At 50.0% G+C, this 15,013-nt stretch overlaps 1 protein-coding gene across 1 annotated transcript; it reads left to right on the top strand.

Moving 5' to 3' along the window:
- Positions 1-862: 862 nt before the first annotated feature.
- Positions 863-14,772, top strand: LOC137146221 (butyrophilin subfamily 1 member A1-like; the record flags this gene model as incomplete). Its single annotated transcript, XM_067537418.1, has 4 exons — positions 863-1,144; positions 2,712-2,828; positions 14,623-14,643; positions 14,746-14,772. Coding segments are annotated over 4 exons (447 nt in total), but the record flags the coding sequence as incomplete, so codon positions are not given.
- Between the last annotated feature and the right edge of the window lie 241 nt (positions 14,773-15,013).

The following is a 15,013-nucleotide window of genomic DNA, read 5'->3' as shown; positions in this document are numbered from 1 at the left end:
ACTTGCACCATGTGAGAGAAGACTGGTGTGTCTGGCTCCTTCTCCACCTCCTCCCCCGTCCCCCACAATATTTACCTCCCTCTCTGCCCTACATTTCTGGTGCACACGTCACAGGCAGCAGCACATCCCTTCATTCACACATCTCGTTCACACATTGAAATGAAGTTACCCAGTATACACCTAGAGGAAGTGTCATGAAGAATATAAAATGGAGTACATTATTCAAGATGGAGTTACAATTTACAATGTGCAGTCCCCTCAGACATTGGTTACAATGTGAAAGGACAAGTTATTAAAAAGAGTTACTTTAGTTACAACATCAAAGGATAGATACACAATATTAAAGAACAGATACTCTAAAGGCAACTTATATGGCTATAAAACTGAAATAGCGGAAGGACAACTAATGACTTAAACTGTGGAGGGACAAGAAGCAAGTGACTTGAAAACGGCTTTGTCAGTGGAAACTAATCCAACACAGGAACGGCTTTATCGGCGAACCAATGAAAGTGGCTCTGCCAAGCGTCTCTTAATATGTGCACTGCGCAGTTTTATGAATGAATCAACTAGCGCTGTTTGATGAATGAATGAGTGTATGTTATTGATTCAGTTAAAAAAATGCATTTGTACAATAAATTAAATTCATTGTTAACGATCTGTGGCCCTACAAACAGCCCTGACATTAACATTAATTTTACTGTGTGTCAAATTGGAATCTGGCCAGTTTAACTAATCAACCACACCCAGGGGCTCACAGTCAGTTACTAGTTTAATAGGAAATGGCTTTAATAATAGTGGGAAAACATTTTGCTCATTAGTGGGCTCTGTAGGGTCATCACAAGTCCATTCATTTCTTCTGTAGGTTTGGGCTCTGCTCCTGCCATCTCAGTGGAGGGACATCAGGATGGAGAGATCCGGGTTGTGTGTCGATCATCTGGATGGTTCCCAGAGCCCGAGGTGCTGTGGAGAGATCTCCAGGGGCAGCTCTTACCATCAGCCTCTGAAAACATATCCCAAGAGGCCAATGGCCTGTTTCAGACAGAGGCTGCCATTGTTCTAACAGAGGAGTCCAACCGGAAAGTGTCCTGCAGTGTCAGGAACCCCCAACTCAACCAGGAGAGGCAGTCAGAGATTTCCATAGCAGGTCAGTGCCCGGCCAAGCCGCATGTGGATAGACTGAGATGGTGCAGACATTGGTGGAGAGTATTTAAAATTGTATCTTCTCATTATTGGCCTGAACCTTCAAGGTGCCGAGCGCTTCTTGTAAATCCTGAGCAGCCTCAATGCTCTGTGACTCCAGCAGGAGCTGAGGGTGTTTAGGACTTTGCAGGCTGGGCTGCCATTGGCCAGATTCTCAGAGCAGCTCCGTATCCAGTGCTCATCTGTTCTCTGTGGGGGAGGGGGAGGGAATTCATCTTTGTCCCTGCAGTGCAGTGAGGACTATGCTGGATTTGCAAACTGTCAATTTAGGAATGGGGGTTGGGATTGGGGTTTCTAGGTCCTGTTCGCAGGCTAGAGCTGGGCTGTGCAGTGTGTGAGCAGAATCAGGATTTGTCTACAGGAACAGTTAATTCATGGGAAGCTGGGGAGTAAATCTGCCTCACTCTAGCCTGCTGTGCCTCACTGTCTGTGTGGACCCTGCTACATACACTAACAATTCTGTAGTGTGCTTTGATCTTGATTTTAGGTATTATTTTCTACCAAACAAGTTCCTTACTACAAAATATTTCTTTTCTATAATAATAAAAATGTAGCAGTTGTAAAGCACTATTCATCTGAGGTCTCAAGGTGCAGCACTGCTGTTTAGTCTATGATATGCCAAGTATTACCTGATTGTTATGTTCATAACATACACACGGAGCATGTAAAGCAAAACATAAATACTCTCCCTGGCAGGCTGCAATGTAACACTGCTTTACTTCCTTAAATCCAGAATTCTACCACCCAACAGCCAAGTACAGAGAGAGACAAAGCAGGCTGCTCCCTAAGGCAGAGGAGCAGAACTCAGCCCACCTTGCTCTAGGCTGGCTCTTTGCAGACTGACTGCAGAGGACCCAGCAGCACGCTCCCTACAGAGCCCCTTAGCCTGCAAGCAGGACCAGGAATCCCCTCAGGATTTAAAGTGACAGCTTGTAACTTTTACAGAGTTTCAATACACCACACTGACCACTTAGCAAAGGACTCTCTAGTCAGCCATTGCTGCAGGGAACAGGAATCTGGAGCAATTTTTACTCTGAATTTCCAGGCCCAAGTTTTGATTTTATTAAAATCCTTCATTCACATATTTGGGGTCAGACTCTCTCATGTAGCTGAGCCTCTCTGAGCTCAGGGACTCGGGGTGTCAGGAAGCTGGTCACAGCTCTGATCCTCAGGGCCAGTCTGCACTGGCTGCAGCCTCGGGGTCAGTCAGAGCAGTCTAGGGAAGTGAGGGAACACAGGCTCACTTCAACGTAGGCCAGGGGTGGATGAAGATAGCTCCACTCTGCCCCCTCCCTGTCCCCAACACACCTCCTCCCATGAGTTAACCATAGTCAGTAAAAAGACTAAAGCTTGGACTTTTATTGGCTTAATAATAAAGCACAAAGGAGCCACATCTCACAGTGTATTTCCCTGTGTGATTCATTTAACTGTCCTGGTCACCTTTGTCGCGTGTCCTGCCTTCATCCTGCATGTGTTTGCTCCCAGCTAGTCAATGACACTTTCTCTTGCAGAGCTGTTTTTCCCGAGGGTCAGTCCCGGGATGGTGGCTCTGGGGGTGATCCTGGCTCTCCTGGCTGTTCTCGTTCCCCTGGCCAGTTACTGCTTCTGGAGGGAACACAGAGCGAAAGGTAAAGTAACAGAGGGTGGGGGGACTTGAGGGGACAGGAGAGAGACAGACAGACAGACAGATTTAAAACCAAAAGCAGAGAGACAGGGATTAAGGGGCTTTTTTAATGTCCAGAGGAGTTTCAGGCAGTGGGAGCTGGGCTGAGGGTGAAGGGGGAGCTGAATAAATTATGACTTCACATTTGAACTGAGAAGCGTCAAGTGGTTTCACCCCTTCGGCTCTCACCAAGGCACCCGCTGGAATGTGACTCTGAGCTATTCCGTGGGGTCAGCCCTGCTCCAGCTGAAACACAAACGTGAGGCTCAGTGAGCTGGGCCTGGAGCTCCGACCTGTGTAACTGGGCTGCTTGCAGGAAAACCAGAAAGCAAAGTAGGAGGAGAGAAGGGGCTTCTTAGGGCCCAGTTCTGCCCCCCTGTCTGTGCATGGATCCCCTCTTTTCCCCGTCTAGGTAAGTAGGAGCTGTGGATGGGAAAGTAGTGGCTGTGCAAATGGAAAGGGTAACAGTTACCTTATCTGCACTAAGATTGGCTCAGCCTGAGATCCTGCTACAGGAACAGGGCAATGAACTCTCTACTGCAGTGTAAGTGTTGAAATGTAGTTTTTTTCTCTGGTCGCAAAGGGCAGAAATTGGCCTTCAGTGATCTCTGTGTTTATATGGAGCTGGGGTTTTCACAGCTGCCTAGGGGGTCTGAATACTCAGGTTTTGTTTAAATTAATGAGAACCGGTGTGTAAACCCCTAAGGCACCTTTGAAAGTCCCACCCAAAGGGTTTTTCTTCCCTGAAGTGCTGTGAACTTTGTGTAGAAATTTGCAAGTGTAGGAAGAACTGGGAAGGGGAAATGTCTGTTGAATGATTTTCCAGTCAAGATGGATGTGAAAGTTAGAACTGGATGTTGTGTGTTTAGACCTGTCACCTTCCCACTCTGTCAGCACCAGGTTTGAACTGGTTAATTTGTGGTTTGAATAGATACAGGATGCGCACTGAGCCCATGTTTAGGTGACAGGGATTATCTCATTTCGAGTTGTATGTAAAATGTGTCCATGTGCCCAGAGAGAGCTATGTTGGGCTCATTTACAAACACTAACAAATCAAACCAATTAACTGTCAATGTCGTGTTTCATGGGCCTTGGAGAGAATTCTCTGCCCCAGCGGCACGGCTGTGCGGTCTGACTAGAAGTGCTGTAACAAAATGAACACACTCAGGATTTGCACGGCTGTGCGGTCTGGCTGGGAGTGCTGTAACAAAACACACACACTCAGGATTTGCACGGCTACCCTGAGACGCTGCTCACACTGGGGCACGGATGGTTAGCTCAGGCTGTGCTCAGAAGTGACTGTCAGACATGACGCTACCTCCATTTCCTGCAGTGTTTGTATCCCAGGCTGACACACCCCGTGGACGAGCTTCATGTGGGAAAGAGCTGAGCTTAGAGGTGATTCCTGCAGGGTCCATCCACACCCTCCTCCCCGGCTCATGCTGAGCTGAGCACCCAGCTAAAGAAAGGCACCTCCACTGTGTTCTTAGCTGGGCACCTCCCAACTATCCTGGCCTTACAGGGAGCTGTTCCCGTGTGTCATTGGTACCAGGGGGCAGGTGTCATCCCCAAAATCAGGAGTTTGGCCTAGGATGGGAGTGCAGGGACCTCCGCAGGGACCCATCTGTGTCTCTCCATGTGTCCATCTATTTGTTTCTCTATTTCGTAATGACAGCCCAGCTGCATTAAACAATAACAGGAAATTCACCATAAACATGACAGAATGAAATCTCACCTCTCACCCTTTTCTCCATCTAGAAATGCTGCAAACTGAACTGGAGAGTGAGAAAGGTCAGTGTCTGGGCCACTTACAGTAAGTGAAGTAATGGTGATCCCCATAAATATGATGGGGGGCAATTTCACCTCTCATCCTTTTCTCCCCCTAGAGCAGTGGTTTTCTACCTGTGGTCCATACATCGCTGGAGGTTCACAGACTATGTCTAAGATTTCCAAAGGGGTCTGCCCCACCATTTGACATTTTGTAGAGATCCACAAATGACAAAAGGTTGAAAACTACTGCCCTAGAGACTCTGCAATCTGAACTGGTAGTGGGGAAGTCAGTCTCTGGGCCATTGCCCTGCTGTCCCTCTCCCAATACCTGCCCTTGCATCAGGTTTTTCTGCTTTTCACCCAAATCAATGGGGCTCTGACCAGAGTGGGGCGGCGAGGGGCCTGTCTGGAATACGGGGGTGAGCAGGGGCTGGCTGAACAGGAGGCGAGAAATCCAGCTGGAGGGGCTGAGTGGAGTGGGATGAGGGGCCTGCTGACCCTAACTCTAACCTTGCCCTCACCTTAAAGCCTGTCTTAACCCTGAGGTCACGGCCTCACCCCGTATCTGGAGGGATCTAACGGTGATGTTAGTGGCAATCAGGCTTTTACAGATTTCCAGTTTTTACTAATATCACCAGAGTTCTTCCCAGTGATGCCTAGAACATGCCCATTCCAGACAGACAGAAACGCCATCGAGTTCAGTGTGGGGCCTCCCTTCACGCAGCCGATAGGGACAGGAGACAGCCATTTACTCAGCGTTTTAACTGCACTAGGCGCTGTGTCCCCAGGATAACACTGGCAGCGGGAATAGCTGGGCAGAGCCCTGTGTGTGTTCTAGCCTCTACCAGCAGAAAAATGACTCCTGTGAGTTTGCACTAATTGAAGTTAAATCTTCTCCCTTGTAACACCCCTCTCCTGTCATTGACTTGCAGCGGCGCATCATGTAGAGAAAGGTACGGTCGGTCCCTTGGTTCAGTGGGATGTGCAGGGGGAATCTCAGACTTTGTCACAAGTTGATGGCGGGGGGGGGGGACATGGTGGCAGGGAGGCTGAGTGGGGAAGGGGGGCTGTGGAAGAGAAAAGGGACTCAAGAGGGGAGGGGGCGGGAGGAGGGACTTTGCGAGAAAGTAGCTGCAGTGCGGAGGCTCGCCCAGTGGGTGGAAGAGGGAGGGACATGGGGGCGAGCAGGCCAAGAGGGAAGGGACGAGGATGGCGGGCTGGGTCTGGGGCAGGTGGGGATTGAGTGAGGGCAGGTCCATGAGCAGAGGAGGCAGGCCGGGGAACAAGCCTTCCCAAGGGGAAGCTTCACCCATTGCCCATGGTATCGATCCCTCTGCCCGGGCCATTTAAATTACCAGCCCCTGGGCAATTGCCCCTTTGCCCCCCGCCATGGCTGGGCCTGCCCAGCCCCCACGCACTGAACCCAGGGGGGTTATTGCTCCCACACGGCGGGGGAGGGAGCAGGTTTGGGGTCACTCTGCGACGTGCCCATGCTGGGAGCTGCTGCAGCACTTCACACCCCGGGGTTCCCCGGCAGGCAGAAGGTGGCAGGGACGCGGTGGCTGATGATGTCATCACGCTGTTTGTCACTGTGCCACTTGCCCAGCTTCTCTCTGTGCTGATTGGCTGCTGGCTCCAACCCCCTCAAACCCAGTCCTGTCAGCCCAACCTCCCCCACCCCCATCCTGCACCCCTCCTCCTCCCTTTCGGTGTAGCTCGTCCCTCCCCCTACACAGCACAGTGTGATTGTTAACTGGTGGTAGGGACGTGTCACAGATCAACCCATCTGTGTCTCTCCATGTGTCCGTCTATTTGTTTCTCTATTTCATAACGACAGCCCAGCTGCAATAAACAATAACATGAACTTCACCATAAACATGACAGAATGAAATCTCACCTCTCACCCTTTTCTCCCTCTAGAGACATTGAGATCAGAACTAAAGAGTGAGAAAGGTCAGTGTCTGGGCCAGTTACAGTAACTGATGTAATGGTGATCCCCATAAATATGATGGGGGGTATCTCACCTCTCATCCTTTTCTCCCATTAGAGCAGTGGTTTTCTACCTGTGGTCCATACATCGCTGGAGGTTCACAGACTATGTCTAAGATTTCCAGAGGGGTCCTCACCACCATTTGACATTTGTTAGTGGTCCACAAATGAAAAAAGGTTGAAAGCTACTGCCCTAGAGACTCTGCAATCTGAGCTGGAAGTGAGAAAAGTCAGTGTCTGGGCCATTGCCCCACTGCCCCTCCCCCTCCAGTACCTGCCCTTGCATCCAGCAGGGAGGGAGAAGCACATGAGCTGGGTGTTTCCGCTAAAATGATCAGCAGTGAGATAATTGCAAACGGTCACAATTAAATTGCCATCGATCAGCCTTTAGCGCCAGCATCCCAGCCCCACTGTGATGACTGTGAGCAGCAAACAGCGCTGTCTGCAGACTCAGGCAGATTTCACGGGGCTGGTGCACTGGTTACACCCAGGTCACCTCCTCAATGCCACCTTCATACCCATAAAGAGCTGGACACATTTTTATAAATGGAGGGTGGGATTTTCTCCCCCACCCCTCCCCCACTGTGTTCGGTAGAAGAACCAGAGCAGCGTAAAAGGGCTTCAAAGGGCTTGGATCCAGCAGGGCGAGGATTCCTCCAGCGCAGGCAGTGCAGAGAACAGCTGCAGGTGACTCTGCGGACCCACTCACAAGCCCTGTTGTGGGGTGTGTGGAGATGGGACTGGGAAGAAGAAGGACGTGTCGGGATGGAGCCACAGCGCCCAGAGCTGCCGAGATCCTGGGCCGTGCTGCTGCCCACAGACACCCAAAGCTGACGTAACTAACGGCACAAGTCAAGCCAGAAAACCTCACTCCTACTAGGGAATAAGAGCACTGACGTGGGGCGTTATACCGGTGTGACCAGAGTGGTTTAAATTTCCACCTTACCTTACACTGGTGTAACCTTCCTCTGCAGACAAGTTCTGGGTTACAGCGGGGGCTGCTTTGGAACCTGGAGCACCCAGGATCAGAAGGATGCAGCGGGAGGGGGCAGGGTTTAAAGCCACCTTTAGCATCACTTATGACCTCACCCTCACCTTAAACACTAACCGTAACCCTGAGGTCATGGCATTACTTCATATCCTGAAGGATGAAACCGTGATATTAGCAGCAATCAGGATTTTACAGTTCTCCAGTTTTCATCTAAATCTGGAGGGCTCTGCCCAGTGACGCCTGGAACACTGGAGTTGATGGATGCAGTTTTCAGAAGTTATCCCATTACAGACAGACAGACAGAAATGCCAACAAGTTCAGTGTGGGGCCTCCCTTCACTCAGCCGATAGGGACAAGAGACAGCCATTTATTCAGCGTTTTAACTGCACTAGGCGCTGTGTCCCCAGGATAACGCTGGCAGCGGGAATAGCTGGGCAGAGCCCTGTGTGTGTTCTAGCTTCTACCAGCAGAAAAATGACTCTGTGAGTTTGCACTAATTGAAGTTAAATCTTCTCTCTTGTAACACCCCTCTCCTGTCATTGACTTGCAGCGGCGCATCATGCAGAGAAAGGTAGGGTCGGTCCCTTGGTTCAGTGGGATGTGGAGGGGGAATCTCAGACTTTGTCACAAGTTGATGGGGGCGGGGGGTGAGCAGAGAGGAGGGATGTGTGGCAGGGCGGCTGAGTGGGGAAGGGGGGCTGTGGAGAAGAAGAGTGGGCCAAGAGGGGAGGGGTCGGGAGAAGGGAAGAGGGACAGGGACCTTTTGAGAAAGGAGCAGCAGGGTGGAGACTCGCCCAGTGGATGGGGGTGGGAGGGACGTGGGGGCGAGCAGGCCTAGAGGGAAGGGACGAGGACAGAGGGTGGGGTCTGGGGCAGGGCTGGTGGAGTGAGGGCAGGTCCATGGGCAGAAGAGGCAGGCCAGGGAACGAGCCAAGGGGAAGCTTCACCCGTCGCCCATGGTATCGATCCCTCTGCCTCAGCCCTTTTAAATCGCCGGCCCCTGGGCAATTGCCCCTTTACCCCCGCCATGGCCAGGCCTGCCCAGCCCCCACGCACTGAACCCAGGGGGTTTCTTGCTCCCACATGGCGGGGGAGGGAGCAGGTTTGGGGTCACTCTGCGACCGTGTCCCAGCGACGTGCCCATGCTGGGAGCTGCTGCAGCACTTCACACCCCCGGGTGCCCCTGGCAGGCAGAAGGTGGCAGGGACGCGGTGGCTGATGATGTCATCACGCTGCTTGTCACAGTGTCACTCGCCCCATCTTCTCTCTGTGCTGATTGGCTGCCGGCTTTGACCCCCTCAAACCCAGTCCTGTCACCCCAACTTCCCCCATTCCCATCCTGCTCCCCTCCCCCTCCCTTACCGTATAGCTCATCCCCTCCCCCTGCCCAGCGCAGTGTGATTGTTAAAGGGTGGCAGGGACGTGCCATTTGCACCATCGCTCTGCTCACTCTGCTTGTGTGTCCTGCCCCTTCCCCCGCCCTGGGCCTGTCGTGTCTGGTTAGACTGGCTGCTCTTCGGGGCAGGGACTGGCGACTGCCCCACGTCTGTGCAGAGCCCAGCACTGGCCTGGCCTGGCCTCTAGGCACAGCTGTAATACAGGGCGGGGCACCCACTTTGTTACTCCATGTAGGCAGAGCTGCACCCCCAGGACAAGCCCTCAGCCCCCTGTGGCCAGGTCCCAGCCTCACCCCCACCCCCATTCTGGGCAGATCCATATTGACTTGGGTGAAAATTGGACAATCTATTTCCAGTAAAATCCGGCTTTTCCATTTTCTGATTTTCACCTAAATCAGTCGGGTTCTGAGTGGGGCTGGGGTCAGGGAGGGGAGGGGGTCTGGCTGGACTGGGGATGAGAAGCCTGTCTGGGGAATGGCTGGAGTGGGATGAGGGACCCTTTGCCCTCCTCCTCAACCCTAATCCTAACCCTGAGGTCACTGCCTCACCCTGTGTCCTGAGATTTTAATATAATCAGGCTTTAAAGTTTTCCATTTTTCACCAAAATCAGGAAGGCTCTGTCCTCTGATGCCTAAAACATGCCCTGAAACTTTGGAGCAGATGGGACGTGTTATCACATTACACACAGACAGACAGACAGAAATGCCATCGGGTTGGCTGTGGGACTTCCCTTCCCTCAGCCAATAATAACAGATGATTTTCACAAGAGCTTTATCTTCAAAGAAGCTGATTTGATTTGAGAATAATTATTTAAACAGGTTTTTAATATGGATTCACTAAGGCCCCGATTCAGCAGGGTAGTTAACCACATGCTGGACTTTAGGCCCATGAGTCAATCAAGCCTTGTTCAGCGTGTGCAAGTGTTGTGCTGTATCAGACTAAAACGGAAGCTTTTAAGAACACAGGAGCTGCCAGATCAAATCAGACCCGGGCCCATCTGGTCTGGGATCCTGCCTCTGACAGTGGCCATCCGAGCACTGGCTGCTTTAGGAGAAGGTGTGAGAAACCCTAGTGGCCAATGATGGACTGACCTGCCCCCAGGGAAAGTTCCCTCCTGACCCCTGTCAGCTAGCGTTTGCCTTGTGCCCTGAAGCAGGAGGGGGCGTCTCTCCCATCCAGAATGCCTGTGTTTTTGAGAACTGTAACTCTGGATAGTCACATTTCCATATCAGTGTCTGCACCTTTCTGAATCCTTTCTCCATTTGGGTTTTTTTCTTTGCTCGTCTGTTTTATTTAATCCCACCCAGTATAAATCTGTATGTTCTCATTATCCATGTAAACATCCTTTCCTTTTACTCCTGCTAAACTCTGGTCTCAAAGCTGTCTTGTGGCAAGTTGTTCCACAGGTTAATTGTGCATCCTATAAAAACAGCATTTCCTCTGATACTTTGAAATTTGCTGCTTTTCAGTATGTGTCCTCTTGTTCTTGTCTTAGGAAAGAAGAAAGGTCTGAGCCCCCAATTCCTCTCCCTCAGTCTCTATTTTGTATTTCTCTGTCAAATCTCCCATCTAAATTAAACTGTCCCACCTTTAAAATCACTCGTTCTATGAACTTGCCTTCAGGCTCTAGTCATTGTTATTGCCCATCTCTGTGTTATCTGTTCGGAGTTGGTGTGACCAGCACTGCACACGATGCCCCGGGGGGGGGGGGGGAGAGTATGTAAGAAACTTTTTCTATCCTGTTCCTTCTGCTCTTCATTCTTTAAAACATTGCTGCACATTGAGCAGAGATCTTCATGGAGCTGTGTACAGTGATGCCTGGGTCTTTTTCCTGAGTAGTTACAGTTAATTTTGAGCTCTATAACCTGCCTGAATAGCTCTAATTGTTCCTGCAATGTGCCTTCCTGTACACTGATCAACACTGAATTTCATCAGTCGCCATGTTAGCCAGGCTTGGTCCCTCTGAAATAATTCTGTCTTCTCTGGTCTTGTCTGACCTAAATAATTATATGTCGTCTGCAAATTTTGCCACCTCTTATCTTATCCCTTTTTCCAAGTCACTGATAAATATTCTAAGCAGCAGCAGTGCTAATAGCCAACGCTGCAGGACCCCACTGCTCACCTTCCTCCATACGGACATTTACCATTTATTCCTACTCTCGGTTTTCTGTCTTTTAGTTGGTTTCTGATCCAAGGCTCTGCTTTGCCCCTCCCCCCATGATGACTTAGTTTCCTTAATAACCTTTTGTGAAGAACTTTGTTAAAGGCTTTTTGAAAGTCCATGTAAATTATACCATTGGGTTCTCCTCTGTGCATTATTTACTGACCTACTCAGAGCAATTTAATAAATTAGTGGGACACAGGTTTCCTTTCCAGCTCTGTTAGTCAGACCTTATCCTGTCTTTGTCATAGAGCTGCTTTAGATTTCTGTTGTAGTTATTGGTTCAGCCAGTTCAGCACATACTGACGTAAGGCTCACTGGGCTGTAATTCTCATGATCAGTCCTACCAAATTGTAAAGCTGGCTGCAACATTCCCAAACCTCCGAGTCTCAAGAATAGCAGCTGATTTTAATGAGATGCATATTATTGTTAGCAGCTCTGTCATATCACTCTGACCTCATTTGACAGCTCCTGAGCTTTGTAATCTGGCAGGGATCTCATAGAGTCATAGAAGATGAGCGTTGGAAGGAACCTCAGGATGTCATCTACTCAAAGCAGGACCAACCCCAGCTAAATCATCCCAGCCAGGGCTTTGTGAAGCCAGGCCTTAAATACCTCTAAGGATGGAGATTCCACCACCTCCCTAGGTAACACATTCCAGTGCTTCACCACCCTCCTAGTGAAAAACTTTTTCCTAATATCCAACCTAGACCTCCCACACTGCAACTTGCATTGCTCCTAGTTCTATTATCTGCCACCACTGAGAACAGTCTAGCTCCATCCTCGCTGGAACCCCCCATCAGGTAGTTAACAGCTGCTAACAAATCCCCCTCATTCTTCTCTTCTGAAGACTAAACAAGTACAGTTCCCTCAGCCTCTCCTTATAAGTTATGTGCTCCAGCCCCCTAATCAGTTTTCTCCACTGGACTTTTTCCAATTTGTCCACATCCTTTCTGTGGTGGGGGCCCAAAACTGGACACAGTACTCCAAATGAGGCCTCACCAGTGCTGAATAGAGGGGAATAATCACTTTCCTCGATTTGCTGGCAATGCTCCTACTAATGCAGCCCAATATGCCATTAGCTTTCCTGGCAATAAGGACACACTGTTGACTCAGATCCAGCTTCTTGTCCATTGTAACCCCCAGGTCCTTTTCTGCAGAATTGCTGCCCAGCCAGTCGGTCCCCAGTCTGTAGCAGTGCATGGGATTCTTCCATTCTAAGTGCAGGACGCTGCACTTCTCCTTGTTGAACCGCATCAGATTTCTTTTGGCCCAGTCCTCTAATTTGTCTAGGTCACTCTGTATCTTATCCTTGTCCTCCAGCGTATCTATCACTTCCCCCAGCGTAGTGTCATCTGCAAACTTGCTGAGGGCGCAATGCACCCCATCCTCCAGATCATCAATGAAGATTTTGAACAAAACCAGCCCCAGCACTGACCCCTGGGGCACTCTTCTTGATACCGGCTGCCAACTAGACATTGAGCCATTGATCACTACTGGTTGAGTCCAATGATCTAGCCAGCTTTCTATACACCTTATTGTCCATTTATCCAACCCATACTTCTTTAACTTGCCAATAAGAATATAGTAGGAGATTGTATCAAAACTTTGCTAAAGTCAAGGAATATCACATCCACTGCTTTCCCCACATTACAGAGCCAGACATCTCATCATAGAAGGCAATCAGGTTGGTCAAGCATGACTTGCCTTGGTGAATCCATGCTGACTGTCCCTGATCACCTTCCTCTCTTCCAAGTGCCTTAAAATGGATTCCTTGATGATCTGCTCCATGATTTTTCCAGGTATTGAGATGAGGGTGTAGTTCCCTGGATCCTCTTCCCTTTCTTGAAGATGATAGACAATGGCTCTACAATCACATCAGCCAACTCTCTAAGCACCCTCGAATGCATTGCATTTGGCCCCATGGACGTGTGTATGTCCAATCTTTCTAAATAGTCCTAAACCTGTTCCTTCAGCACTGAGGGATGTTCACCTCCTCCCCATTCTGTGCTGCCCAGTGCAGTAGTCTGCGAGCTGACCTTGTCTGTGAAGGCAGAGGCAAAAAAAGCGTTGACTACTTCAGCTTTTTCCACATGATCTGTCACTAAGTTGCCTCCCCCATTCTGTAAGGGGCCGCACTTTCCCTGACCTTCTTCTTGTTACTAACATACCTGTAGAAACCCTTCTTGTTACCCTTCGTGTCCCTTTCTAGCTGCAACTCCAATTGTGCTTTGGCCTCCTTGATTTCACTCCTGCATGTTCAAGCAGTATTTTTATACTCCTCCCTAGTCATCTGACCAAGCTTCCACTTCTTGTAAGCTTCCTTTTTGTGTTTGGGTTCACAGAAGACTTCTTTGTTAAGCCAGGCTGGTGATCTGCCATATTTGCTATTCTTTCTGCACATCGGGATGGTTTATTCCTGCACCTTCAATAAGGTTTCTTTAAAATACAGCCAGCTCTCCTGGACTCCTTCCCCTTCATAGTAGCCTCCCCGGAGATCCTGCCTAACCTAGGGAGTCAAAGTCTGCTTTTCTGAGGTCCAGGGTGTGTATTCTGCTGTTCTGCTTTCTTCCTTTTGTCAGGATCCTGAACTCGACCATCTCATGGTCACTGCTCCCCAGGTTACCACCCACTTCTGCTTCCCCTACCAATTCTTCCCTGTTTGTGAGCAGCAGGTCAAGAGGAGCACGGCCCCTAGTAGATTCCTCCAGCACTTGCACCTGGGAGTTGTCCACAACACGCTGCAAAACCTCCCTGGATTGTCTGTGCTCTGCTGCATTGCTCTCCAAGCAGATGTTAGGGAGAGATCTCCTCTGCTCTTGATGGCTGCTGGCTCTTCCATTGATCAGTTTGTTCCAATATCTCCTCATCACATCTCAACCCCTGATCTTTATTTCCTGAAAAGAGCCGCTCCAGGGCAGGTCTCTCCCCTGCACCCTCTGTGGTAAAAACTGATGCAGTGAAATCAGTTAGTCTCTCAGCATTGTCCTTATCCTCCCCAATTGCTCCCTTTATCTGCTGCTGAACCAGGGACCCATTGATTGTCTACAGATAGATTCTGATGGACTGAAATGATTCCCTAGTATTTGGTTTATATTTCAGGCCATTCACTCTGCTAATTCATGTCTAGCCTCCTAATTCCCATCACACACTTCACCTGCTGCACTGTACTTGCCTTTCTCCTGGCTCACAGGGTTAGTATTTGCCATGTGCTGAGGGATCCCTGTTTGGCTCTAACACTCTCTTGCACCTGGCCAGGTGGCCGGACGGGGTTACTGTATTTCTCCCCTCGCTGATGCCTTTGTTGCCCTGGGGGTGCCAGGCTCTGGTTGCTGACGTAACCTCCAGGCCAGTCTAAGGATTTTAACTTCCCTGCTTTAAGGCCTTTTTGACTCGCTTCCCCTGGTGAGATAATGTGATATTGACGCGTTTCTCTTTGTTTTCTTTTTAGAGAAACTCCAGGCTGAGCTCAGTAAGTTCCATCCCCCCAGTATCACCTTGTCTGACATTGTCTCCTGCTCAGCCTGTCTGTGTTCAGGGGCGTTCTCACCCCTCTGTCTGTGCTTGGTTGCAGGGTGGAGAATCGCCCAGCTCTACTCAGGTACTGTACATCCCGCTGATATTTTATCCAGGGTGAGACCCCTCCTCCCCCTGGGGGCTCTCTGTTCCCATCCCTGCACAAAGCATTTTCCTATGACATTCAATAGGCTAGAAGCAGCAATGTCACTGGGGCAGATGGAAAGGGGCAGACGACACCCGGGTTTATTGCAGGGCAGGGACACGCCCCCTGTGGGAAAGGGCTGATTGGTGAGGAAATACTGACCCTGCTGTCAGCTGTCCAG

This window comes from Emydura macquarii, unplaced genomic scaffold (genome assembly GCF_026122565.2).
Source record: "Emydura macquarii macquarii isolate MOO-44397 ecotype Brisbane River unplaced genomic scaffold, CSIRO-AGI_Emac_v2 contig_408, whole genome shotgun sequence".
NCBI lineage: Eukaryota > Metazoa > Chordata > Testudines > Chelidae > Emydura > Emydura macquarii.
Note: the sequence above shows the minus strand (reverse complement) of the source record. Positions and strands in the feature narration are given on the sequence as shown.